This window comes from Bombina bombina, chromosome 11, assembly GCF_027579735.1.
Source record: "Bombina bombina isolate aBomBom1 chromosome 11, aBomBom1.pri, whole genome shotgun sequence".
Lineage (NCBI taxonomy): Eukaryota > Metazoa > Chordata > Amphibia > Anura > Bombinatoridae > Bombina > Bombina bombina.
The window spans coordinates 6,830,820-6,856,174 of NC_069509.1; the positions used below are offsets into that span (position 1 = coordinate 6,830,820).

At 48.6% G+C, this 25,355-nt stretch overlaps 1 protein-coding gene across 1 annotated transcript in view; it reads left to right on the forward strand.

Moving 5' to 3' along the window:
- The window catches only part of TBC1D10B (TBC1 domain family member 10B), a 193,042-nt gene that overhangs the window by 27,731 nt on the left and 139,956 nt on the right, over positions 1 to 25,355 (forward strand). Inside the window, exons 2-4 of the mRNA XM_053694423.1 lie at positions 18,032 to 18,131; positions 19,130 to 19,237; positions 23,943 to 24,049. Of these exons, the coding sequence (XP_053550398.1) occupies positions 18,032 to 18,131; positions 19,130 to 19,237; positions 23,943 to 24,049 (315 nt within the window). The remainder of the gene's footprint in view (positions 1 to 18,031; positions 18,132 to 19,129; positions 19,238 to 23,942; positions 24,050 to 25,355) is intronic.

Below are 25,355 nucleotides of genomic sequence, written 5' to 3' on the forward strand. Positions count from 1 at the left end.
CCTATGATTGGAAGTTAGAGGGTTTACATTGACAACCTGCGGTTGGTATGGCTACTGTCGCCAGTGCGGTGGTGTACTGGTTTGATGCGTTGCCTGTTTCTATTGGACAGACACCCCTCTCATAGGGATAGAATAGTTGCCCTTATGTTAGTAAACTCCTTTAACTCAGTTTTCTTAAGCTGGGAGCTATTATTCAGGGTTTACCATATTGGCCGCAGTGCAGTATGGTTAATATGTTGGTCTGCGGATGTTTCATCTACAGGATAAGAGAAATAAGCGAAAGGACGTCAGAGAGAATTTTAGGTTCTTTCGAGATTTTTAGGGAAATCCTTTCCCTCCTCCCAAGCAGGAGCAGTCTAAGCCTTCATAAAGAACCCAATCATTCTTAGAATAGGGTAAGTCAGTCCAAGAAGCCTGCTGTTCAATCAAAGACAGCATGAAGGGCGTGCACCCGATCCATAAGGGGCAGGTTTTCCTTCTTTTGATCAGGTTTGGCTTTGATGTCGTGGTCCTTGGGCGTCGTACATTGTGTCCCAGGGATGCAAGTTAGATTTTAAGACTTTCTCCCCAGGCGCAGGTGTCTGCTTTCAAGATTATCGGCAGACCAGTCTAAATATAGAGGTGTTTTTTTACGCTGTGTACGGATCCTCTCCGACATGGGAGTGATAGTTCATGGTCCAATGCCGGAATGAGGTCTAGGATGCTATTCCTATTTGTTTGTGGTTCCCAAGAAGGAGGGAACCTTCAGACCTATTTTAGAATCCACTCAGGGTTCGCAGAGTACCGTATTCCAAAATGGAAACTATCGTTCCATTTTTCCTTTGGTCCACAAGGGTCAATTGTGACCACATGAGATTTGAATGATGCATACTTTCACCTTCCCATTCACAAGGACTATCTCAATTTTCTAGGGTTTGTCTTTCTAGACAAACATTCCAACTCATGATTCTTTCCGGCCTGGTTACTGTTCTCAGAATTTTTTTCAAGGGTTCCGGGATTACTGTCGCTCTGATTGCGGAGCATTGCAGAGACTCCTTTTCTGGACGACATTAACTGGTTCAGACGCCTTCCTTTCGACAAGCAGGATTACGCACAATTTTTCTGTGGTCTCCCGGTGGGAAGGTGAATTTGGTGAAGAGTTAGTTAGTTCCATCTACAAGGGTAGTTTTCTTAGAGAGCTATATTAGTCTACTCATCAATGAATCTGACTGTAGTCAGGAATTCAAGGATTTCGTTCTTACCGCGCACTTCAGTCCCATCAGTGGCTCAGTGTACAGAGGTATTTGGGCTGATGGTAACGACAATGGACATCCTTCCAGTTGCCTTTTTCCACCTTAGTTCTCAACAATTAAGAATTTTAGGTGGTTGTCTAAGGGTCCTTGCTTCAAGGGAACCTGCTTTTGCAGTTCTTCTGGGTGAGTGTGACAACTGATGCCAGCCTTGTGGGCTGGGGAATTGTTTGGCGCCCTCTAAGAGCAGGGAACATGGACTTGGGTGGATTCTGTTCTTCACATAACCATTTTGAAAAAGTAAATAATTTCCTAGCCTGGCCTCAGTTAGCTTCTGCCGGGTTTATCAGGTGTGTGTTAGATCTTACTTCAGCCGTCGGGGGACTCTGAGTTTTCTTGGCCATGACAGAAGTAGTCAAGATCGTTCAGTGGGCTGAGACTCACAATTGCTGTCTGTTGATGACCTGCATTCCAGAAGGGACTTCTGAGAGGCAGTCTTCGTAAGTAAGCAGACTTTTTACCCAGGGGAGGGGGAAGTCCAGCCGGGAGTTTTCCAACCGGATTCTCAATGGGGTTAGATACAACTGAATCTCATGGCTTCTCGACTCATTACCTTGGAATTTCAGTCTTGCATACTTAATTCCTCTATTTAATTTTTCTTTTGTAGTCTTGGCTCGAACTAAGCATGGGAAAGCATCAATGATTCTCTTTTCACCGGCGTGGCCCGTAGGATTGGTATGCAGTCCTGGTGGATGTTTCGCATTCTCCACCTGGGAATCCCTTGGAGGAAGGACCTTCTACTTTAAGGACCCTTCCTTTATCCAAAAACAGTTTCTGTAGCTGACTACTGGAAGATGGAAGTTTTATCTCATCCAAGCGTGGATTAGGAATTGTTCAGTGAGAACATGTATCAGGCTCGTAAGCCTGTATCTAGGAAGATTTTGCCCATATCACATGGCGTAAATATTTTTAATGGCGTGGATCCAGGGATTATTCCTGGAGTAGAGTCAGGATTCCTAGGATATTGTCTTTTATCCTAGAGGGTTGGCGGAAGGACTATCGACAAGCACCCTAAAGGGTCGAATTTCTGCCTGTATCAATTTTATTTCTCAAGCGTCTGGCAGATGTCCCAGATGTACAATCCTTTTGTCAGGATCAGGCCTGTGTTCAAGCCAGTTTCTCCTCCATGGAGTTTTTCTTTGGTTTTAAGAATTCTTCAAGGGGCTCAGTTTGATCCTATGAATTCCTATTAAGTTGTTATTCTGGAAGGTTTTATTTCTTTATACTATTCCTTCTACTCGCATAGTGTCAGAGCTCTCGGTATTGCAGTATGAGTCCCCTTACCTTACCTTATTTTTCATTTTGGTAAAGTAGTTTTTTTGTACTAAATTAGGATTTCTTCCTCAGCTATTTTCTGATCGGAACGTTAATCAGGAGATTTTTATTCTTTGTGTCACGATCCTACTTCTCAGAAGGATCGACTTCTGCACAATTTGGATGTGGTTCGTGTTTTAGAGTTTTACCTGCAGGCGACTAGGGATTTTCGTCAGTCTTCTGCATTGTTTGTAGTTTTCTCAGGAAAACGTAAAGGACCGAAAGCTACGGCTACTTTTCTTTCTTTTTTGGCTGAAGAGTATCCTACTTTTTGCGTATGAGACTGCTGGACAGCAGCTTCCAGAGAGTGTTGAGACTCGCTCCACGAGGGCTGTTGCTTCCTCATGGGTGTTCAAGAATGAAGCTTCTGTGGAACAGTTTTGCAAGGCTGCAACTTGTTCCGTTTTTCTATTTTTGACTTTTGCTTCGGCTGAGGCCGCTCTTGGGAGAAAGGTTCTTCAAGCAGTGGTGCCTTCCGTTTGGGTTCCCTGTCTTGTCCCTCCCGTTTCATCTGTGTACTCTAGCTTGGGTATTGAATCCCATTAGTAATTAAGGTGATCCGTGGACTTATCGTGTCATAAAAAAGAAAATTTATGCTTACTTGATAAATGTATTTCTTTTTTGACACGATGAGTCCATGGCCCGCCCTGTTCTTATAAGACAGGTTGTTGGTTGATATAAACTTAAGACACCTCTGCACCTTGGTTTTTCCTTTCTATCTTTAACCTCGGTCGAATGACTGGAGCGGGAGGGAAGGGAGGAGCTATTTAACAGCTTTGCTGTGGTGCTCTTTGCCGCCTCCTGCTGACCAGGAGGTGAATATCCCATTAGTAATTAAGATGATCCGTGGACTCGTGTTAAAAAAGAAATACATTTATTAGGTAAGCATAAATTTTCTTTTTCTAAAGAATGTCCATTTAGCGCCATTACACATGTGGTGGTTACTCTCCTGTGTGGGGACTACTAAGGACGAAATCTTACAGTATGTGGGATTGAACTTTGCTCTTAGTATAATATTTATTCCTAATTATAATATTCTACTTGGGATATTCTTATATGAGCAGCTAAGACATTTTCATATCGGCTAGTGATACCGCTCAGACAAAGGGGTTGATTTAGCTTTGATTCTGTCTCGGAACCTCCGGTTCACATTTCCTATCTAGCAAGGAGATGACTGCAGCTGTTCCGTTATAGATTGAGGGTATGTGCCTCATTTTCTCTATAGCAGATTTAGAATGGTTACCTATCCATCCCCTGTTCTAATTTTTAGATGGGAAATGTGTGGGGACCGGGGGGGTTCAGAATAGTTCTGTTATGCGCCATGAACAATATGTTTGCTTTGCTCTCTAGAGACCTCACTTCTTTAGGCTCTAACTTTCCCTCCAGGAAGAAGCATGGGGACCGCAATTATTTACTTACACCCGGGGTGTGTTTTTTGCCAGGTCTTATGCCCGCAATTAGTGTTTTTGTAGCATAGAATTGCAGCATCTTGAGAGCGACTAATACTACGCCACTTCACTCCTGCGGTCTCCCGTTCTCTCTGACTTTCGCGCCTTTTCTCAGGTCGAACTAGGCACCACACACCTCATCGGTGAGGCTTGAGAGAGAGGGACTTGTTGCTGTGCACCGCTCCACAGTATCGCGGGTTATGGGGTCTCCTGCCTGGTAAGTGACTCTTATTTCGTTTATTCAGAGTCCTTCTTGCTGGAGGGTATTGGTTTGGAGGCCGGCAATGTTTGTGTGGTTAGAGACTTTTTTGCCACGGGAGTTATTTCCTTTTTTTGGGGCAGTTCCTCTTATGGTTTTCTAGGTGTGCCTCTATTTCTGTTATTTTATTATATAATAAAATGAGATCTTAAAACGGGTTTTCTTCTGTTATCTGGTATTCCATGGTATTTGCTGCCATCTAATTGCGATTAAATTGTAATACAATTTGGAATATGATAAAATTATCCAAACTGTTTTTCTGTTCAGTACCTTCCTTTTTTACAGGATATCTTCATATTTCTAAGCCTAAAGCACTTATCTTATGTAGGTATTTCTTTTCATGACAGGCTTTACGGTCTCTGAAGGTTTAATGTTTCATGTTTACCCTCTTAATTGTGAGAGTATTGGGTGTAGTACTCTGCATGAGCTCTCATCTGTACAGTACATAGCTTTCTCTGTTATTTTCTGTATTCTCTAGCTACGCTAAGGGATGCTGATTTTTTTTGATCCTAGGTGTTTATGTATCTGTGTGTGTGTGTATATATATATATATATATATATATATATATATATATATATATATATATATATATATATATATATATATATATATATCCAAAGCCTAAAGCAGACTGTAGTAATTTGCTTGTACGCAAAAAAATTTTAATCTCCCTCATAATATGACTTGATTTATGCTAATGTATGTATGGTTTCTTAGTGATTGAAGGAGTCTAAGTTGTTGCATGTTAACCCATCTTATGTATAGGGCACTAACATTTAATCTTCTCTTATTGAGGAGATTTTTGACTGTTGCATCTTGTCCTATTTCAAATATTTTTTTATTCAGCACTTAAATTTCTCTTTTGAGAATGGTTTCAGCAACTGGTCATGGTGATTTCATCATCTTTCATATATATGATGATCTGAAGAAAAGATTTCGATCTATTTTGGATCTGCAATGCTTCTACATGGCGATTTGAAGTAAATTATTTAACCTAGAGTCTAATGGGTAGTTTCCCTGCAAGAGGATGGTGGTAATGCTGTGTCCAAGTAATCCTCTTAAGTAAGAATTGTGGTAGCTGTTAGCTGCTAGAGGTCAGCAGGGTAGTCCTTGTTTCTCCTCCAACAATTCATGCTAACCCCCATGTAGAAATCTAGGGTTGGTTACTCTGCTTTTCATTTTTCTCCAGGTCCCTGCCAGAAGTTACCTGGATCTGTCAGACCTGGGATGCTATGCCTGCTTCACAATTGAAGCTCCAATAGGATAATGGAGCCTGGGGATTTTAAAATAAATCTCTTCATTTTTGGGATTTCATGTGAGCATTATCTTCAGGGCTCTGATGTGTAACAAAAATGTTATTTACAAGCACTATCCAATTTGTAGCTCTGTCTTCGGCCTAGCCTCAGCCTTCTTTATGAAGGTTCTAGGGGATCTTTTGGCAGTATCCAGATCTCAAGGAATTGCGGTGGCATCTTACCTGGACACAAAGTAAATTGGTCTAATGGTGGCTTCCGTGGACATTATTCCTTTTGCTTGATTCCATCTGAGACCTCTACAGCTATGCATGCTCAGACAATGGCATGGAGACCACAAGGACTTTTCTTAGAGTATAGTCCTAGACTACCTGACGAGAGACTCTGTCATAATGGCTCTCTCAGTACCATCTGTCCCAAGTCACATGCTTCTTGAGACCATCCTAAGAGATTGTGTCTTCAAGTGCCAGCCTTTCCGGCTGGGGTGCAGTTTGGGATTCCTTAAGAGCTCAGGGAATCTGGACCCAGACGGAGTCTGTCCTTCCTATATATAGAGTTGAGAGCAATTTTCAATGCTCTGCTTGGCCCCAACTGAGTTTGGTCCGGTTTATCAGATTTTAATCGGATAACATCTCTTAGGTGGCTTATATCAACCTTCTGGTAGGAACAAGAAGTTATTTTATCGATTGTTACGGTACCAACAGTGTACCAAGGGTTAGTACCAGGGAACAATGTCCTGCATACAGAACCAGCAATTCACAACCCCAATCGGTTCCCCCTCAAACATGAGACCAAGCTCCACATTTCAGGTTTCAAAACAGAATGACATTTATTAAAGGCTAGATGCCTAGTATTTATACAGGTTTGACCCCAGATGGGGGGGTTGAAAGACTCTTGTACATTTAGATAAAAAGGGGAAGACGCCCTTTTATGAAACAGTAGAATTACATTACTTAAATACTTTACTTAGGCAGATAACAACTTAAACACATTTGGCTTGTCTTATCACCTAGCGTCTGCTCTCTGAGGGTGATTAAACAATGGCCTGTTTATTACTTAAATGTAATTATAGCACACAATAGCTGAGGCCAGAAAACCTGTCTTTAGAAATTAGATTCTTAAAGCTAAACACAGTTAACTCCTTCAGTCCTGACAGAAGGGTCTGTCACATAGCTCCCCCCTTGTGGAACACTCCGGCAGACCCGGCTTGACCCTTTTGCGGGTCAACCTGGGGATGACCGGACTAAGGGGTGGTAGGCATGTCAGTTTGCTGGGACAATCCATTTGTATTCCCGTTATGAGAGAGAATTCCTGTCCATACAAACAAGGGTTCAACTTCCTCAGTGCCCAGACTAGGGCTTAACAGTCCTTCAAAATCTCATCAGCTTCTTTACGAGTTTTCTGTACCTGCTCTTTATAGGTATCCACAATCCCTTCATACTGACATAGGGTGCCCTTGAGTTGCTGCACCTCACTATGAGCCAGCGTCAGCTTCTCCTCCAGTGTCACTAAGTTTGTCTTTAATGTTTCATGTTCCACTCTCAAGCTGGTGTTTTCTGCAGTCTGTCGGTGCAGCCTGTCTAGCAGAGATTCCTGTTCTAAACGTGCTTTTTCCTCTGCACTCCTCTTCTCTCCTGCTAGCACTGTTACATGATTATTTAACGTGACCATTTCATCCTCTACGTGACTCTTCTCCTTCATCAGCGCATTGTAACGGGACTTCCACGTATCAATAGCGGATAGAGATTTACTGAGCTCAGCGTCCTGGGGCAGCAGGGGGGTCAGTCTCTGCTGCACGGATCTGAGCACGGGTAGTCACAGGGTTAACATCAGCGGGACCCATGGGAGCGTAGGCAGAAACAAGGGGGGCCAAGGTATTTCCAAGGAGAACATCAGCTGGTAAATCCTTCATGACCCCCACATTCACAGGTTTAGCGCCCACTCCCCAATCCAAATGTACCCTGGCAACAGGTAGGCGGAACACAGTGCCCCCTGCTACCCTCACAGCCACAGTGTCTCCAGTGTGCTGTTTCTCAGACACCAAGTTCTTTCGAAGCAAGGTCATGGTAGCACCAGTATCCCGTAAACCACTGACCTCCTTCCCATTCACTTTAACCAGTTGCCGGTTATTCCGGTGGGCAGCTTGCACAAGGTCTGCCTCATGTAGGATGCCCCAGCATTCTTGCGCCTCTACGCAGCGGGCCGCAGGCTGAGGATTACGTGGGATTCCGCTGGCGGGTCTTCTCCAGGACTGTGCTTGGTTCGCTGCATTTAGGGGACACTCTGGTCTTTTGTGCCCTAGTTGCTTACATCCAAAGCACCGAATCGGTTGTGAGTAGCCCCGCGAATTGAACCGGGCTCTCTGAGGGTAGTTCGTGGCCAGAGGCCGTGTGGTATAGCGGTGCGCCGGGGGTTGGTAACTGGCAGCTGCTGGGGTGACTGGGGGTCTGTACTCCACTCTAGCAGGGGGCTTAGTGGTAGCAGTGTCCAGTTTGCGGACATCCGTATACTCATCTGCCAAGCGAGCCGCTTCATGCAGGGTGGAGGGTTTACGGTCCCGAACCCACTCTCGAACTCCTGCGGGTAACTTGCCGAAGCAATGTTCCAACAGGAATAGCTGCAGCACCTCTTCCCCAGATACGGCTTGGCACCCCGCTATCCAGTGAGCTGCTGTGCGGTGCACCTTACATGCCCACTCAACGTAGGAATCACCAGCTAATTTAACAGTGTCTCTGAAACGCCTCCGGTATGCCTCCGGTGTAACCGCATACCTGGAGAGCAGAGCCTCTTTTACAGTATTATAATCCCTGACTTCCTCATCTGGAATGGCCCGAAAAGCCTCACTGGCCCGGCCGGATAATTTTCCGGATAATATCGTGACCCAGTCCTCTGCGGGTACCTTGTGTAGTGCACATTGCCTCTCAAAATCCGCAAGGTACCCATCAATCTCTCCTTCTGTTTCCAGGAAGTTTTTAAAAGCTGCAAAATTTACTTTTCCCTTTTCCACTGGGGTTGCTGTGACTTGGGCTGCTGCAGCGCCGCTTTGGCGAAGTAGGTTGGCCTCCACAGCTGCTATGACCCGGTCGATAATTTCCGCAGATGGGTTGGAGCCATAATGTGCCAGTCTTATTTTAACCGCCCGATCAAAGCTTGCTTCTTCTGTCTGCTATGCTGGGCCCATTGGTTCCTTCTGTTCCTGGTACTCTTTCCATCTTAGTCAGTATTGTAATAATCCCCCTCTTCCTGAGGTTACTGGCTTGTGTAGTTGCTCTTCTGAGCGATAAGGTTCATTCCGTCGCTTGCCACCAATTGTTACGGTACCAACAGTGTACCAAGGGTTAGTACCAGGGAACAATGTCCTGCATACAGAACCAGCAATTCACAACCCCAATCGGTTCCCCCTCAAACATGAGACCAAGCTCCACATTTCAGGTTTCAAAACAGAATGACATTTATTAAAGGCTAGATGCCTAGTATTTATACAGGTTTGACCCCAGATGGGGGGGTTGAAAGACTCTTGTACATTTAGATAAAAAGGGGAAGACGCCCTTTTATGAAACAGTAGAATTACATTACTTAAATACTTTACTTAGGCAGATAACAACTTAAACACATTTGGCTTGTCTTATCACCTAGCGTCTGCTCTCTGAGGGTGATTAAACAATGGCCTGTTTATTAGTTAAATGTAATTATAGCACACAATAGCTGAGGCCAGAAAACCTGTCTTTAGAAATTAGATTCTTAAAGCTAAACACAGTTAACTCCTTCAGTCCTGACAGAAGGGTCTGTCACATCGATGAAGGAGGGGTCTTGGATCCTTCGGTGGGCGGAACTGGTGAAGATGTCCTCTCCCCCATGAAAATTTCCGCTGAGGAAGGAACTTCTACTTCAAGGTCTTTTACTTCATCTAAATCTAGATTTTCTGAAGCTGTTTAATTGCCTAGTCTTGTCTAGACAAGGTTATTCAATGGCTCCTTGGTTCAGGCTCTTAAGCCAGTTACTCGCAACATATATCATAAGGTTTGGCACTCATACCTTTACTGGTGCGAGTGTTGGGGTTTCTCTTGGCGCAAAGTGAGAATTCCCCGTATTCTGTCCTTTCTCCAGGAGGGTCTGGAGAAGGGTTTGTCTGATAGTTCCCTGGAGGGTCAGATTTCTGCCCTTTCTGTTATGTTACTTTCACGTTTGGCTGACTTCCAGAAGTTCAATCATTTGTTCAGGCCTGTGTTTAAACCTGTTGCTTTTCCGTGGAGTCTTAATCTTGTTCTTTGGGTTATGCAGCAGGCTCCGTTTGATCTTATGCATTCTGTTGTTGTTGAGCTTTTTCTTCTGCTCGTAGAGTCTCAGAGCTTTCGGCTCCACAGTGTGATCCTCATCTTATTTTCCATGTGGATAAGGTGGTTCTTTGTACCAAATTGGGATTTCTTTCTAAGGTGGTTTCGGACCGCAATATCAATCAGGAAATTGTCGTCCCTTCCTTGTGTCCTAATCTTTCTTCTCTGAAAGAACGTCTGCTTCACAATCTGGATGTGGTTCGTGCTCTAAAATTCTATCTCCAGGCTACTAAGGATTTTCCTCAATCTTCTGCCCTTTTTGTAGTATTTGCAGGCAAACGTAAGGACCAGAAGGCCACGTCATCTACCCTTTCTTTTTGGTTGAGGAGTGTCATTCCGTTGGCTTATGAGACAGCTGGACAACAACCTCCTGGGAGGATTACGGCTCATTCAACTAGGGCTGTTTCTTCTTCCTGGGCCTTTTTAAAATGAGACTTCTGTGGAGAAAATTTGCAAGAAGGCCACTTGGCCCTCATTACATTCTTTTTCTATATTTTACAAGATCGAAGTTTTGGCCTCAGCTGAGGCTTCCTTTGGGGGAAAGGTTCTTTAAGCAGTGGTGCCTTCAGTTAAGGTCTGTCTGTCTTGTTTCTCCCTCCCTTTTTTATTCTGTGTCCTCTAGCTTGGGTATTGGTTTCCACTAGTAATTAAAATGGATTTGTGAACTCTCCATGCCATTAGAAAGAAAACAAAATTTATGCTTACCTGTTAAATTCTTTTCTTTCCTGGCAAGGAGAGTCCACTACCCACCCTTATCTACTTTCAAGACGGCTTCTTATTAGTTTTTTTCTAAACTTCAGGCACCTCGATAACCCTGGGGTTCCTCTTCTTTTTCCGTATTCCCTCGGCTGAATTACTGGGGATTATGCGGGGAGGGACTCTTGAAGCTTTGCTGGGATGTTATTTTGCGCCTCCTGGTGGCCAGGAGTTGAATTCCCACTAGTAATTAGAATGGATTTGTGGACTCTCCATGCCAGGAAAGAAAATAATTTATCAGGTAAGCATACATTTTGTTTTTACCTCTGATTACCTTGTATCTAAGCCTCTGCAGACTGCCCCCTTATCTCAGTACTTTTGACCGACTTGCATTTTAGCCAATCCGTGCTGACTCATAATTAACTTCATAGGCGTGAGCACAATATCTATATGGCACACGTGAATTAGCGCCCTCTAGCTGTGAAAAACTTTCAAAATAAGAGGCGGCCTTTAAGGGCTTAGAAATTAGCATATGATCCTTTCTAGGTTTAGCTTTCAACTAAGAATACCAAGAGAACAAAGCAAATTTGATGATAAAGGTGAATTGGAAAGTTGTTTAAAATTGCTGCCCTATATGAATCATGACAATTTAATTTTGGCTAGACTGTCCCTTTTAATAATTCCTTGTGCCATTCTAAAGCTCTGCAGATGTAGTAAGTCTGTATTGGTGTGTTGCAGTTGAGAGATGATGCTCTTTATATACAGTTTCTCTCAGGGAGCAGTGGTGAGAACAGCTTCCTCTGTAACTGTGACACCACATCCTTCTGTCACACGGGGAAGTGAGAGTGTGGCACGCTGGTGTGTGAAGCTTTGTGTTATCGTGTGGGTGCATCTCTGTGACCCCATATATGTGTGCATGTTGTTGTGGCTTAGGTGTGCGTGCCTGACACTGGGCCCCTAAGAGTATCTGCTGCTGATTAGGTCTCCATTGGCACTGTGTGCCATTTCTTGCTGTGGCATGGACTGGTGGGTACACCGCCTGGCACTGGGTTACACTTATCAGCAGGTGTAGCTTCCGGCAGTAGATATTTACAACATTAGTATAATGGGGAACAGAGTATAGCGGGTCTGCCAGCTTTGACACCTCTCTATACAAGGGGAACCTGCTGGCATATAGGGGCTTTCAGGTGTGTAGTTTCTGGCATTCAGTTCAGCCACTCTGCATTGTCCATCAGTCCTGTCCTGGTGTAGCTACTGAAAGCCGCTCCTTGGCATAGAGGCAAATCTGTCCTCTGGGTATTTACCCGCTGGCTGATCATGTACTGCTACAAATCTGTGCCACTGTATATAAACCTAACTTCACTGTGTGTGTAGCTGTATCGCTCCATTGGTTTCCCAATCAGCTTAAAGGGACACTAAACCCAAAATTTTTCTTTCATGATTAAGGTAGAGAATATAATTTTAAACAATATTCCAATTTACTTCTATTATCTAATTTTCTTCATTCTTTAGATATCCTTTTTATACAAAAATAACAATGCACATGGGTGGGCCAATCACACAAGGCATCTGTGTGCAGCCACCAATCAGCAGATACTGAGCCTATCTAGATATGCTTTTCAGCAAAGAATATCAAGAGAATGAAGCAAATTAGATAATAGCCGTAAATTAGAAAGTTGTTTAAAATAGCATGCTCTTTCTAAATCATGAAAGAAAAAATGTGGGTTTTATGACCCTTTAATGTCTGTGTCCCGTTTACCCCTTGATTGTATTTGGGTATCGCCACCTTTCCCCCTCAGTTTGATGTCTGTATCACCCCTCTGGGCACTGTGTGTAAAGCTGCCCCCCCCCCATTAGCTGTGTCTGTCATTGTCACCTCCCCTGTCTGTGCACTGTGTGCAATGCTGCCCCCCATTAGCTAACTTCCTGTCATTGTCACCTTCCCCTGTCTGTGCACTGTGTAATGCTGCCCCCCCATTAACCAACTGCCTGTCATTGTCACCTCCACTGTCTGTGCACTGTGTAATGCTGCCCCCCATTAGCCAACTGCCTGTCATTGTCACCTCCACTGTCTGTGCACTGTGTAATGCTACCCCCCCCATTAGCCAACTGCCTGTCATTGTCATCTCCCCCTGTCTGTGCACTGTGTAATGCTGCCCCCCCATTAGCCAACTGCCTGTCATTGTCATCTCCCCCTGTCTGTGCACTGTGTAATGCTGCCCCCCATTAGCCGACTGCCTGTCATTGTCATCTCCCCCTGTCTGTGCACTGTGTAATGCTGCCCCCCATTAGCCGACTGCCTGTCATTGTCATCTCCCCCTGTCTGTGCACTGTGTAATGCTGCCCCCCCATTAGCCAACTGCCTGTCATTGTCACCTCCCCTGTCTGTGCACTGTGTAATGCTGCCCCCCATTAGCCAACTGCCTGTCATTGTCATCTCCCCCTGTCTGTGCACTGTGTAATGCTGCCCCCCCATTAGCCAACTGCCTGTCATTGTCACCTCCACTGTCTGTGCACTGTGTAATGCTGCCCCCCATTAGCCGACTGCCTGTCATTGTCACCTCCACTGTCTGTGCACTGTGTAATGCTGCCCCCCATTAGCCAACTGCCTGTCATTGTCATCTCCCCCTGTCTGTGCACTGTGTAATGCTGCCCCCCCATTAGCCAACTGCCTGTCATTGTCACCTCCACTGTCTGTGCACTGTGTAATGCTGCCCCCCATTAGCCAACTGCCTGTCATTGTCACCTCCCCCTGTCTGTGCACTGTGTAATGCTACCCCCCCAATAGCCAACTGCCTGTCATTGTCACCTCCCCCTGTCTGTGCACTGTGTAATGCTACCCCCCAATAGCCAACTGCCTTTCATTGTCACCTCCCCCTGTCTGTGCACTGTGTAATGCTACCCCCCCAATAGCCAACTGCCTGTCATTGTAACCTCCCCCTGTCTGTGCACTGTGTAATGCTGCCCCCCATTAGCTAACTGCCTGTCATTGTCATCTCCCCCTGTCTGTGCACTGTGTAATGCTGCCCCCCATTAGCCAACTGCCTGTCATTGTCACCTGCACTGTGTGTAATGCTGCCCCCCATTAGCCAACTGCCTGTCATTGTCACCTCCACTGTCTATGCACTGTGTAATGCTGCCCCCCATTAGCCAACTGCCTGTCATTGTCACCTCCCCCTGTCTGTGCACTGTGTAATGCTGCCCCCTCAATAGCCAACTGCCTGTCATTGTCACCTCCACTGTCTGTGCACTGTGTAATGCTGCCCCCCATTAGCCAACTGCCTGTCATTGTCACCTCCCCCTGTCTGTGCACTGTGTAATGCTGCCCCCCCAATAGCCAACTGCCTGTCATTGTCACCTCCACTGTCTGTGCACTGTGTAATGCTGCCCCCCATTAGCCAACTGCCTGTCATTGTCATCTCCCCCTGTCTGTGCACTGTGTAATGCTGCCCCCCCATTAGCCAACTGCCTGTCATTGTCACCTCCACTGTCTGTGCACTGTGTAATGCTGCCCCCCATTAGCCGACTGCCTGTCATTGTCACCTCCACTGTCTGTGCACTGTGTAATGCTGCCCCCCATTAGCCAACTGCCTGTCATTGTCATCTCCCCCTGTCTGTGCACTGTGTAATGCTGCCCCCCCATTAGCCAACTTCCTGTCATTGTCACCTCCCCCTGTCTGTGCACTGTGTAATGCTACCCCCCAATAGCCAACTGCCTGTCATTGTCACCTCCCCCTGTCTGTGCACTGTGTAATGCTACCCCCCCAATAGCCAACTGCCTTTCATTGTCACCTCCCCCTGTCTGTGCACTGTGTAATGCTACCCCCCCAATAGCCAACTGCCTGTCATTGTCACCTCCCCTGTCTGTGCACTGTGTAATGCTGCCCCCCATTAGCCAACTTCCTGTCATTGTCACCTCCCCCTGTCTGTGCACTGTGTAATGCTACCCCCCCAATAGCCAACTGCCTGTCATTGTCACCTCCCCCTGTCTGTGCACTGTGTAATGCTACCCCCCCAATAGCCAACTGCCTTTCATTGTCACCTCCCCCTGTCTGTGCACTGTGTAATGCTACCCCCCCAATAGCCAACTGCCTGTCATTGTCACCTCCCCCTGTCTGTGCACTGTGTAATGCTGCCCCCCATTAGCTAACTGCCTGTCATTGTCATCTCCCCCTGTCTGTGCACTGTGTAATGCTGCCCCCCATTAGCCAACTGCCTGTTATTGTCACCTCCCCCTGTCTGTGCACTGTGTGTAATGCTGCCCCCCATTAGCCAACTGCCTGTCATTGTCACCTGCACTGTGTGTAATGCTGCCCCCCATTAGCCAACTGCCTGTCATTGTCACCTCCACTGTCTATGCACTGTGTAATGCTGCCCCCCATTAGCCAACTGCCTGTCATTGTCACCTCCCCCTGTCTGTGCACTGTGTAATGCTGCCCCCCCAATAGCCAACTGCCTGTCATTGTCACCTCCACTGTCTGTGCACTGTGTAATGCTGCCCCCCATTAGCCAACTGCCTGTCGTCACCTTCCACTGTCTGTGCACTGTGTAATGCTACCCCCCATTAGCCAACTGCCTGTCATTGTCACCTCCCCCTGTCTGTGCACTGTGTAATGCTGCCCCCATTAGCCAACTGCCTGTCATTGTCACCTCCCCTGTCTGTGCACTGTGTAATGCTGCCCCCCCCCCCATTAACCAACTGCCTGTCATTGTCACCTCCCCCTGTCTGTGCACTGTGTAATGCTACCCCCCCCAATAGCCAACTGCCTGTCATTGTAACCTCCCCCTGTCTGTGCACTGTGTAATGCTGCCCCCCATTAGATAACTGCCTGTCATTGTCATCTCCCCCTGTCTGTGCACTGTGTAATGCTGCCCCCCATTAGCCAACTGCCTGTCATTGTCACCTCCACTGTCTGTGCACTGTGTAATGCTGCCCCCCATTAGCCAACTGCCTGTCATTGTCACCTCCACTGTCTGTGCACTGTGTAATGCTGCCCCCCATTAGCCAACTGCCTGTCGTCACCTTCCACTGTCTGTGCACTGTGTAATGCTACCCCCCATTAGCCAACTGCCTGTCATTGTCACCTCCCCCTGTCTGTGCACTGTGTAATGCTACCCCCCATTAGCCAACTGCCTGTCATTGTCACCTCCCCCTGTCTGTGCACTGTGTAATGCTGCCCCCATTAGCCAACTGCCTATCATTGTCACCTCCCCTGTCTGTGCACTGTGTAATGCTGCCCCCCCCATTAACCAACTGCCTGTCATTGTCACCTCCCCCTGTCTGTGCACTGTGTAATGCTGCCCCCCCCAATAGCCAACTGCCTGTCATTGTCACCTCCACTGTCTGTGCACTGTGTAATGCTGCCCCCCATTAGCCAACTGCCTGTCGTCACCTCCACTGTCTGTGCACTGTGTAATGCTGCCCCCCATTAGCCAACTGCCTGTCATTGTCATCTCCCCCTGTCTGTGCACTGTGTAATGCTGCCCCCCATTAGCCAACTGCCTGTCATTGTCATCTCCCCCTGTCTGTGCACTGTGTAATGCTACCCCCCCAATAGCCAACTGCCTGTCATTGTCACCTCCACTATCTGTGCACTGTGTAATGCTGCCCCCCATTAGCCAACTGCCTGTCATTGTCACCTCCCCCTGTCTGTGCACTGTGTAATGCTGCCCCCATTAGCCAACTGCCTGTCATTGTCATCTCCCCCTGTCTGTGCACTGTGTAATGCTGCCCCCCCCATTAGCCGACTGCCTGTTATTGTCACCTCCCCTGTCTGTGCACTGTGTAATGCTGCTCCCCCATTAGCCGACTGCCTGTCATTGTCACCTCCCCTGTCTGTGCACTGTGTAATGCTGCCCCCCATTAGCCGACTGCCTGTCATTGTCACCTCCCCTGTCTGTGCACTGTGTAATGCTGCTCCCCCATTAGCCGACTGCCTGTCATTGTCACCTCCCCTGTCTGTGCACTGTGTAATGCTGCTCCCCCATTAGCCGACTGCCTGTCATTGTCACCTCCCCTGTCTGTGCACTGTGTAATGCTGCCCCCCATTAGCCGACTGCCTGTCATTGTCACCTCCCCTGTCTGTGCACTGTGTAATGCTGCCCCCCATTAGCCAACTGCCTGTCATTGTCATCTCCCCCTGTCTGTGCACTGTGTAATGCTACCCCCCCATTAGCCAACTGCCTGTCATTGTCACCTCCACTGTCTGTGCACTGTGTGCAATGCTGCCCCCCCATTAGCCAACTGCCTGTCATTGTCACCTCCCCTGTCTGTGCACTGTGTAATGCTGCCCCCATTAGCCAACTGCCTGTCATTGTCACCTCCCCTGTCTGTGCACTGTGTAATGCTGCCCCCCCATTAGCCAACTGCCTGTCATTGTCACCTCCACTGTCTGTGCACTGTGTAATGCTGCCCCCCATTAGCCGACTGCCTGTCATTGTCACCTCCACTGTCTGTGCACTGTGTAATGCTGCCCCCCATTAGCCAACTGCCTGTCATTGTCATCTCCCCCTGTCTGTGCACTGTGTAATGCTGCCCCCCCATTAGCCAACTGCCTGTCATTGTCACCTCCACTGTCTGTGCACTGTGTAATGCTGCCCCCCATTAGCCAACTGCCTGTCATTGTCACCTCCCCCTGTCTGTGCACTGTGTAATGCTACCCCCCCAATAGCCAACTGCCTGTCATTGTCACCTCCCCCTGTCTGTGCACTGTGTAATGCTACCCCCCCAATAGCCAACTGCCTGTCATTGTCACCTCCCCCTGTCTGTGCACTGTGTAATGCTACCCCCCAATAGCCAACTGCCTTTCATTGTCACCTCCCCCTGTCTGTGCACTGTGTAATGCTACCCCCCCAATAGCCAACTGCCTTTCATTGTCACCTCCCCCTGTCTGTGCACTGTGTAATGCTACCCCCCCAATAGCCAACTGCCTGTCATTGTAACCTCCCCCTGTCTGTGCACTGTGTAATGCTGCCCCCCATTAGCTAACTGCCTGTCATTGTCATCTCCCCCTGTCTGTGCACTGTGTAATGCTGCCCCCCATTAGCCAACTGCCTGTCATTGTCACCTGCACTGTGTGTAATGCTGCCCCCCATTAGCCAACTGCCTGTCATTGTCACCTCCACTGTCTATGCACTGTGTAATGCTGCCCCCCATTAGCCAACTGCCTGTCATTGTCACCTCCACTGTCTGTGCACTGTGTAATGCTGCCCCCCATTAGCCGACTGCCTGTCATTGTCAACTCCCCCTGTCTGTGCACTGTGTTTAATGCTGCCCCCCCCCCCCCCCTTGGCCGTTTTGTGTGATGCTGCCTATATTTTATTGCTGTGTGTAATATCACTGTAATCAAGTGTCCCCTCCTGCACAAACATCCTCTGTCCCCTGAGTTCTGCACGTTCTCTTGATTACTGTTGGTTACATCTCTGTTTCCACTACAGGGACAGCGCAATACCCGTGGAGATTGCACGACAGAGGGAGTTGAAGTGGCTGGATATGTTCAATCACTGGGACAAGTGGCTGACCAGGCGCTTCCAGAAGGTATGAGGGAGGTTAGAAGGGGAAGGAACATGTTCTCCTCTAGGCAATGAAAGCATTGGGCACAGCGAGAGGTAGTGTGCCGTACAGATCAGTAAGAGGAGGTGGGCACAGAACGGATTCAAAAAGTTTATGTTGCTGAGGGACAATAGGTAGCGCAGACGCATCATACAAACCCTTGGTGAGCTCAGCCCGCTGGTGTCTGCTAGGCATGTTTTACAGACTGAATATGGCTGCCGCTGATTTGTGTGCTTCACACACACACATATATATATATGACTAATGCGCTGTCTGCAGCCATATTCAGGTTGTTAAACAAATGAATGCACACGCCCAGTGTCTACGTTTGGATTCAGTAAAGCTCTTGGCCTGTTCTGGAGGTCTAATTAGCCCAGACAGGGGGTTGGTAAAAGAGCAAGATAGATGCCGCCCCCTCCACGCCCTCGTCTGATTTTGCTTCCTCTGCCTCATCGCTCTTTGCCAAAAGTAGCCTGTAACATAAAACGGGTACAGCTATGGGTGACTGCTGAGAACTGGGGTCTATCACATTGTTCCTGGTATAGTTTGGTGTCATAGATGTAAGGCAGTTTTTGGGTTTAGTGTCCTGTGGTGACAGCATGAGGCAGGCTGGGTAAATGTGACGCCTTTGTGTTCTGAGTGTGTTTGAGCAACTGCAGTGTTAAGGAACCAGAGGCTGACTTATTATGGAGGGGCCAAGTGGTGGGGATGTGGTCCTAGGTTGCCAGACCAGTCCTAGAGAGGTGTTTATTTCATTTTCCTCTGATACTTGTTAACAGAGCTGCTTTGTGCAGGGTCACTACACCTCATGGGCCGTCTTAAGATGGAATTACAAAGAGCTCGTCCTTTGTATATGCTAAAAGCTATCGGTGTGTTGTGCCAGGCTATCGGTGTGTTGTTCCAGGCTACCGTCTAGTAGTATGTCAGTTTAATGTGTGATGGGAATGGAGCATGGAACTCAGATTTTTGTCTTCCTGTCTCAGGTTAAGTTGCGCTGCAGGAAAGGAATCCCCTCCTCTCTTCGTGCTAAAGCCTGGCAACTGCTGTCCAACAGTGAGGAGCTTCTGAACAAGAATTCCGGCAAATTTGATGTAAGGCACACACAAATTTGCACCAAAACCACAACAATTTTGGATGCTCCAGGGGGTGAGAAAGGGGGCGGATGCCTGGACAGATGAGGGGAGGTGAGAGTCTGGTGTCCGGACAGATGAGGGGAGAGTCTGGTGTCCGGACAGATGAGGGGAGAGTCTGGTGTCCGGACAGATGAGGGGAGAGTCTGGTGTCCGGACAGATGAGGAGGGGGGAGAGTCTGGTGTCCGGACAGATGAGGAGGGGGGAGAATCTGGTGTCCGGACAGATGAGGAGGGGGGAGAGTCTGGTGTCCGGACAGATGAGGAGGGGGGAGAGTCTGGTGTCCGGACAGATGAGGAGGGGGGAGAGTCTGGTGTCCGGACAGATGAGGAGGGGAGAGGCTGGTGTCAGGTCACATAAGGAGGAGAGAGAGGCTGTTGTCAGGTCACATAAGGAGGAGAGAGAGGCTGTTGTCAGGTCACATAAGGAGGAGGGAGAGGCTGTTGTCAGGTCACATAAGGAGGAGAGAGAGGCTGTTGTCAGGTCACATAAGGAGGGGGGAGAGGCTGTTGTCAGGTCACATAAGGAGGAGGGAGAGGCTGTTGTCAGGTCACATAAGGAGGGGGGAGAGGCTGTTGTCAGGTCACATAAGGAGGAGAGAGGCTGTTGTCAGGTCACATAAGGAGGAGAGAGAGGCTGTTGTAAGGTCACATAAGGAGGAGAGAGGCTGTTGTTAGGTCACATAAGGAGGAGGGAGAGGCTGTTGTCAGGTCACATAAGGAGGAGAGAGAGGCTGTTGTCAGGTCACATAAGGAGGGGGGAGAGGCTGTTGTCAGGTCACATAAGGAGGGGGGGAGAGGCTGTTGTCAGGTCACATAAGGAGGGGAGAGAGGCTGTTGTCAGGTCACATAAGGAGGGGGGAGAGGCTGTTGTCAGGTCACATAAGGAGGAGAGAGAGGCTGTTGTCAGGTCACATAAGGAGGAGGGAGAGGCTGTTGTCAGGTCACATAAGGAGGAGGGAGAGGCTGTTGTCAGGTCACATAAGGAGGGGAGAGAGGCTGTTGTCAGGTCACATAAGGAGGGGAGAGAGGCTGTTGTCAGGTCACATAAGGAGGGGAGAGGCTGTTGTCAGGTCACATAAGGAGGAGAGAGAGGCTGTTGTCAGGTCACATAAGGAGGGAGGGAGAGGCTGTTGTCAGGTCACATAAGGAGGAGGGAGAGGCTGTTGTCAGGTCACATAAGGAGGAGGGAGAGGCTGTTGTCAGGTCACATAAGGAGGAGAGAGAGGCTGTTGTCAGGTCACATAAGGAGGGGAGAGAGGCTGTTGTCAGGTCACATAAGGAGGAGAGAGAGGCTGTTGTCAGGTCACATAAGGAGGAGAGAGAGGCTGTTGTCAGGTCACATAAGGGGAGGGAGAGGCTGGTGTCAGGTCACATAAGGAGGAGGGAGAGGCTGTTGTCAGGTCACATAAGGAGGGGAGAGAGGCTGTTGTCAGGTCACATAAGGAGGAGGGAGAGGCTGTTGTCAGGTCACATAAGGAGGGGAGAGAGGCTGTTGTCAGGTCACATAAGGAGGGGAGAGAGGCTGTTGTCAGGTCACATAAGGAGGGGGGAGAGGCTGTTGTCAGGTCACATAAGGAGGGGAGAGAGGCTGTTGTCAGGTCACATAAGGAGGGGGGAGAGGCTGGTGTCAGGTCACATAAGGAGGAGGGAGAGGCTGTTGTAAGGTCACATAAGGAGGGGAGAGGCTGTTGTCAGGTAACATAAGGAGGAGGGAGAGGCTGTTGTCAGGTCACATAAGGGGAGGGAGAGGCTGTTGTCAGGTCACATAAGGGGAGGGAGAGGCTGTTGTCAGGTCACATAAGGGGAGGGAGAGGCTGTTGTCAGGTCACATAAGGAGGAGGGAGAGGCTGTTGTCAGGTCACATAAGGAGGGGAGAGAGGCTGTTGTCAGGTCACATAAGGGGGGGAGAGGCTGTTGTCAGGTCACATAAGGGGGGGAGAGGCTGTTGTCAGGTCACATAAGGAGGAGGGAGAGGCTGTTGTCAGGTCACATAAGGAGGGGAGAGAGGCTGTTGTCAGGTCACATAAGGAGGAGAGAGGCTGTTGTCAGGTCACATAAGGAGGGGAGAGGCTGTTGTCAGGTCACATAAGGGGGGGGGAGAGGCTGTTGTCAGGTCACATAAGGAGGAGAGAGAGGCTGTTGTCAGGTCACATAAGGAGGGGAGAGGCTGTTGTCAGGTCACATAAGGGGGGGGGAGAGGCTGTTGTCAGGTCACATAAGGGGGGGGAGAGGCTGTTGTCAGGTCACATAAGGAGGAGAGAGAGGCTGTTGTCAGGTCACATAAGGAGGAGAGAGGCTGTTGTCAGGTCACATAAGGAGGGGAGAGGCTGTTGTCAGGTCACATAAGGGGGGGGGGAGAGGCTGTTGTCAGGTCACATAAGGAGGAGAGAGAGGCTGTTGTCAGGTCACATAAGGAGGAGGGAGAGGCTGTTGTCAGGTCACATAAGGAGGAGGAAGAGGCTGTTGTCAGGTCACATAAGGAGGAGGGAGAGGCTGTTGTCAGGTCACATAAGGAGGAGAGAGAGGCTGTTGTCAGGTCACATAAGGAGGAGAGAGAGGCTGGTGTCAGGTCACATAAGGAGGAGAGAGAGGCTGTTGTCAGGTCACATAAGGAGGAGAGAGAGGCTGTTGTCAGGTCACATAAGGAGGGGGGAGAGGCTGTTGTCAGGTCACATAAGGGGGGGGGGGGGGGGGAGAGGCAGTTGTCAGGTCACATAAGGAGGGGGGGAGAGGCAGTTGTCAGGTCACATAAGGAGGGGGGAGAGGCTGTTGTCAGGTCACATAAGGGGGGGGGAGAGGCTGTTGTCAGGTCACATAAGGAGGAGGGAGAGGCTGTTGTCAGGTCACATAAGGAGGGGGGAGAGGCTGTTGTCAGGTCACATACGGGGGGGGGAGAGGCTGTTGTCAGGTCACATAAGGAGGGGGGAGAGGCTGTTGTCAGGTCACATAAGGAGGAGGGGAGAGGCTGTTGTCAGGTCACATAAGGAGGAGGGAGAGGCTGTTGTCAGGTCACATAAGGAGGGGGGAGAGGCTGTTGTCAGGTCACATAAGGGGGGGGGGAGAGGCTGTTGTCAGGTCACATAAGGAGGGGGGAGAGGCTGTTGTCAGGTCACATAAGGAGGAGGGAGAGGCTGTTGTCAGGTCACATAAGGAGGGGGGAGAGGCTGTTGTCAGGTCACATAAGGAGGAGGGAGAGGCTGTTGTCAGGTCACATAAGGAGGGGGGAGAGGCTGTTGTCAGGTCACATAAGGAGGATGGGAGAGGCTGTTGTCAGGTCACATAAGGAGGGGAGAGAGGCTGTTGTCAGGTCACATAAGGAGGGGAGAGAGGCTGTTGTCAGGTCACATAAGGAGGGGGGAGAGGCTGTTGTCAGGTCACATAAGGAGGAGGGAGAGGCTGTTGTCAGGTCACATAAGGAGGGGAGAGAGGCTGTTGTCAGGTCACATAAGGAGGGGAGAGAGGCTGTTGTCAGGTCACATAAGGAGGAGAGAGAGGCTGTTGTCAGGTCACATAAGGGGAGGGAGAGGCTGGTGTCAGGTCACATAAGGAGGGGAGAGAGGCTGTTGTCAGGTCACATAAGGAGGGGAAAGAGGCTGTTGTCAGGTCACATAAGGAGGGGGGAGAGAGGCTGTTGTCAGGTCACATAAGGAGGGGAGAGGCTGTTGTCAGGTCACATAAGGAGGAGAGAGAGGCTGTTGTCAGGTCACATAAGGAGGAGAGAGAGGCTGTTGTCAGGTCACATAAGGAGGGGGGAGAGGCTGTTGTCAGGTCACATAAGGAGGGGGGAGAGGCTGTTGTCAGGTCACATAAGGAGGGGGGAGAGGCTGTTGTCAGGTCACATAAGGAGGAGAGAGAGGCTGTTGTCAGGTCACATAAGGAGGGGAGAGGCTGTTGTCAGGTCACATAAGGAGGGGGGGAGAGGCTGTTGTCAGGTCACATAAGGAGGGGGGAGAGGCTGTTGTCAGGTCACATAAGGAGGGGGGAGAGGCTGTTGTCAGGTCACATAAGGAGGGGGGAGAGGCTGTTGTCAGGTCACATAAGGAGGGGAGAGGCTGTTGTCAGGTCACATAAGGAGGGGGGAGAGGCTGGTGTCAGGTCACATAAGGAGGAGAGAGAGGCTGTTGTCAGGTCACATAAGGGGAGGGAGAGGCTGTTGTCAGGTCACATAAGGAGGAGGGAGAGGCTGTTGTCAGGTCACATAAGGAGGAGGGAGAGGCTGTTGTCAGGTCACATAAGGGGAGGGAGAGGCTGTTGTCAGGTCACATAAGGAGGGGGGAGAGGCTGTTGTCAGGTCACATAAGGAGGGGGGAGAGGCTGGTGTCAGGTCACATAAGGAGGAGGGAGAGGCTGGTGTCAGGTCACATAAGGGGAGGGAGAGGCTGTTGTCAGGTCACATAAGGGGAGGGAGAGGCTGTTGTCAGGTCACATAAGGGGGAGAGAGAGGCTGTTGTCAGGTCACATAAGGAGGAGGGAGAGGCTGTTGTCAGGTCACATAAGGGGAGGGAGAGGCTGTTGTCAGGTCACATAAGGGGGGAGGGAGAGGCTGGTGTCAGGTCACGTAAGGAGGGGGGAGAGGCTGTTGTCGGGTTACATAAGGGGGATGAAAAGTGTGTGTGTAGATTGCATGTTTACACTGTTGTTGAGTTTTGGGGTATATTTGCAGGAGATGGAGCGACAGCCAGGGGACCCTAAGTGGCTGGATGTGATTGAGAAGGATTTGCACAGACAGTTCCCATTTCATGAAATGTTCGCAGCCCGTGGAGGACACGGGTAAGAGGGGCAGTTAGACCCTGGAGGCTCCTGATGGGGAATTAGAGTTCATTAATCCCCCCCCCCCCCACACACACACACGCAAGCTTCCTTTGACACTCTCTCCCACATACATATTCACACACACATCCTGTGACATTATACACACACACACACACACACACACATCCTGTGACATTATACACACACACACACACACACACATCCTGTGACATTATACACACAACACACACACATCCTGTGACATTATACACACACACACACACACACACATCCTGGGTGACATTATACACACACACACACATCCTGTGACATTATACACACACACACACACACATCCTGTGACATTATATACACACACACACACACACCACACACATCCTGTGACATTATACACACACACACACACATGTGACATTATACACACACACACACACACATCCTGTGACATTATATACACACACACACACATCCTGTGACATTATATACACACACACACACACACACACATCCTGTGACATTATACACACACACACACATCCTGTGACATTATATACACACACACACACACATCCTGTGACATTATACACACACACACACACACATCCTGTGACATTATACACACACACACACACACACACATCCTGTGACATTATACACACACACACACACATCCTGTGACATTATATACACACACACACACACACACACACATCCTGTGACATTATACACACACACACACACATCCTGTGACATTATACACACACACACACACACACATCCTGTGACATTATATACACACACACACACACACACATCCTGTGACATATATACACACACACACCACACACACACACACATCCTGTGACATTATACACACCACACACACACACACATCCTGTGACATTATACACACACACACACACACACATCCTGTGACATTATACACACACACACATCCTGTGACATTATACACACACACACATCCTGTGACATTATACACACACACACATCCTGTGACATATACACACACACACACACCACATCCTGTGACATTATACACACACACCCAACACACACACATCCTGTGACATTATACACACACACACACACACACATCCTGTGACATTATACACACACACACACACACACATCCTGTGACATTATACACACACACACACACACACACACATCCTGTGACATTATACACACACACACACACACATCCTGTGACATTATACACACACACACACACACACACACATCCTGTGACATTATACACACACACACACACATCCTGTGACAT